This window comes from Sinocyclocheilus anshuiensis, unplaced genomic scaffold, assembly GCF_001515605.1.
Source record: "Sinocyclocheilus anshuiensis isolate Anshui unplaced genomic scaffold, SAMN03320099.WGS_v1.1 scaffold5408, whole genome shotgun sequence".
NCBI lineage: Eukaryota > Metazoa > Chordata > Actinopteri > Cypriniformes > Cyprinidae > Sinocyclocheilus > Sinocyclocheilus anshuiensis.
The window spans coordinates 38,858-39,863 of record NW_015540126.1 but is presented as its reverse complement, the minus strand read 5'-3'; the positions used below and the strand labels follow the sequence as shown (position 1 = coordinate 39,863).

Here is a 1,006-nt window from a genome sequence, read left to right as displayed (position 1 = left end):
AACACCACAGAAATACCACAGTAAACGCCACACAAATACCACGGTAAACACCACACAAATACCACAGTAAACACCACAGAAATATCATGGTAACAAGGCACAAACCCCACAGAGATACCATGGTAAACACCACACAAATACCACAGTAAACACCACACAAATACCACGGTAAACACCACACAAATACCATGGTAAACACCACACAAATACCACGGTAACAGGGTATCTTTGAAGATTATAAAATATCCTTTCCCTGTAAATGTGCATAGTTTATTTAATTTGCCATGTTGGTATTTTGAGAGAGTGTTTTTTTATTTTTTTATTTTCATGTTTATATTTGTTTTATTTATATATTTTTATTTTATGTATTTATATTAATATATTTAAATTGATAATTGTTATGTATTTATTTATGTATTTGTATTCATACTTTTTTAATAATTCATTTTTTATGTTTATGCATGTATTTGTTGCGCTCAGATGTGTGATTCGTGTGGTTCTGTTGTTTCTCCGGTAGCTGCTGTCGTACGGAGGAAGACTCTCCTACACGCTGGCCTTCTTCGCTCTGGACGGCGTGGGTCTGGCCAATCACGAGCCTCAGGTGCTGATGAGGGGCGGGCACCTGCACAAGCTGGTCATCTACACCGAGCTTCCTGCGCCTGAGAACGGCGTCCACACCGGACAGGAGGTTCCTCTGACCGAGGTCAGTTTGCTGACATCACCTCTGTGTGTGTGTGTGTGTGTGATCCCGGCGTGCTCTGACCGTGCTCTTGTGTTTGTGTGCAGCACAAGTGGAAGTATTTCAACTCTGTGTCTGATGAAGCCGTGAGTCACGCCGACTTCATGTCAGTGCTGAGTAACGTGGAGTACATCATCATCAAAGCTTCGTACGGCTCAGGACTGCAGCAGAGCAGGTGTGTGTGTGTCTGTTTGAGTGTGAGTGTGTGAGAGAGTGTGTGAGAGAGTGTGTGAGAGTGTGTGTGAGAGTGTGTGTGAGAGTGTGTGT

General features: G+C 42.7%; 1 protein-coding gene across 1 annotated transcript in view; it reads left to right on the top strand.

The window, feature by feature from the left end:
- The first annotated feature begins 204 nt into the window (after positions 1-204).
- LOC107687225 (laminin subunit alpha-1-like) overlaps positions 205-1,006 on the top strand; it is a 21,513-nt gene continuing 20,711 nt past the window's right edge. The window contains exons 1-3 of the mRNA XM_016484461.1: positions 205-222; positions 518-703; positions 787-914. Coding sequence (XP_016339947.1) covers positions 608-703; positions 787-914 — 224 coding nt within the window. The 5' untranslated portion in view covers positions 205-222; positions 518-607. The remainder of the gene's footprint in view (positions 223-517; positions 704-786; positions 915-1,006) is intronic.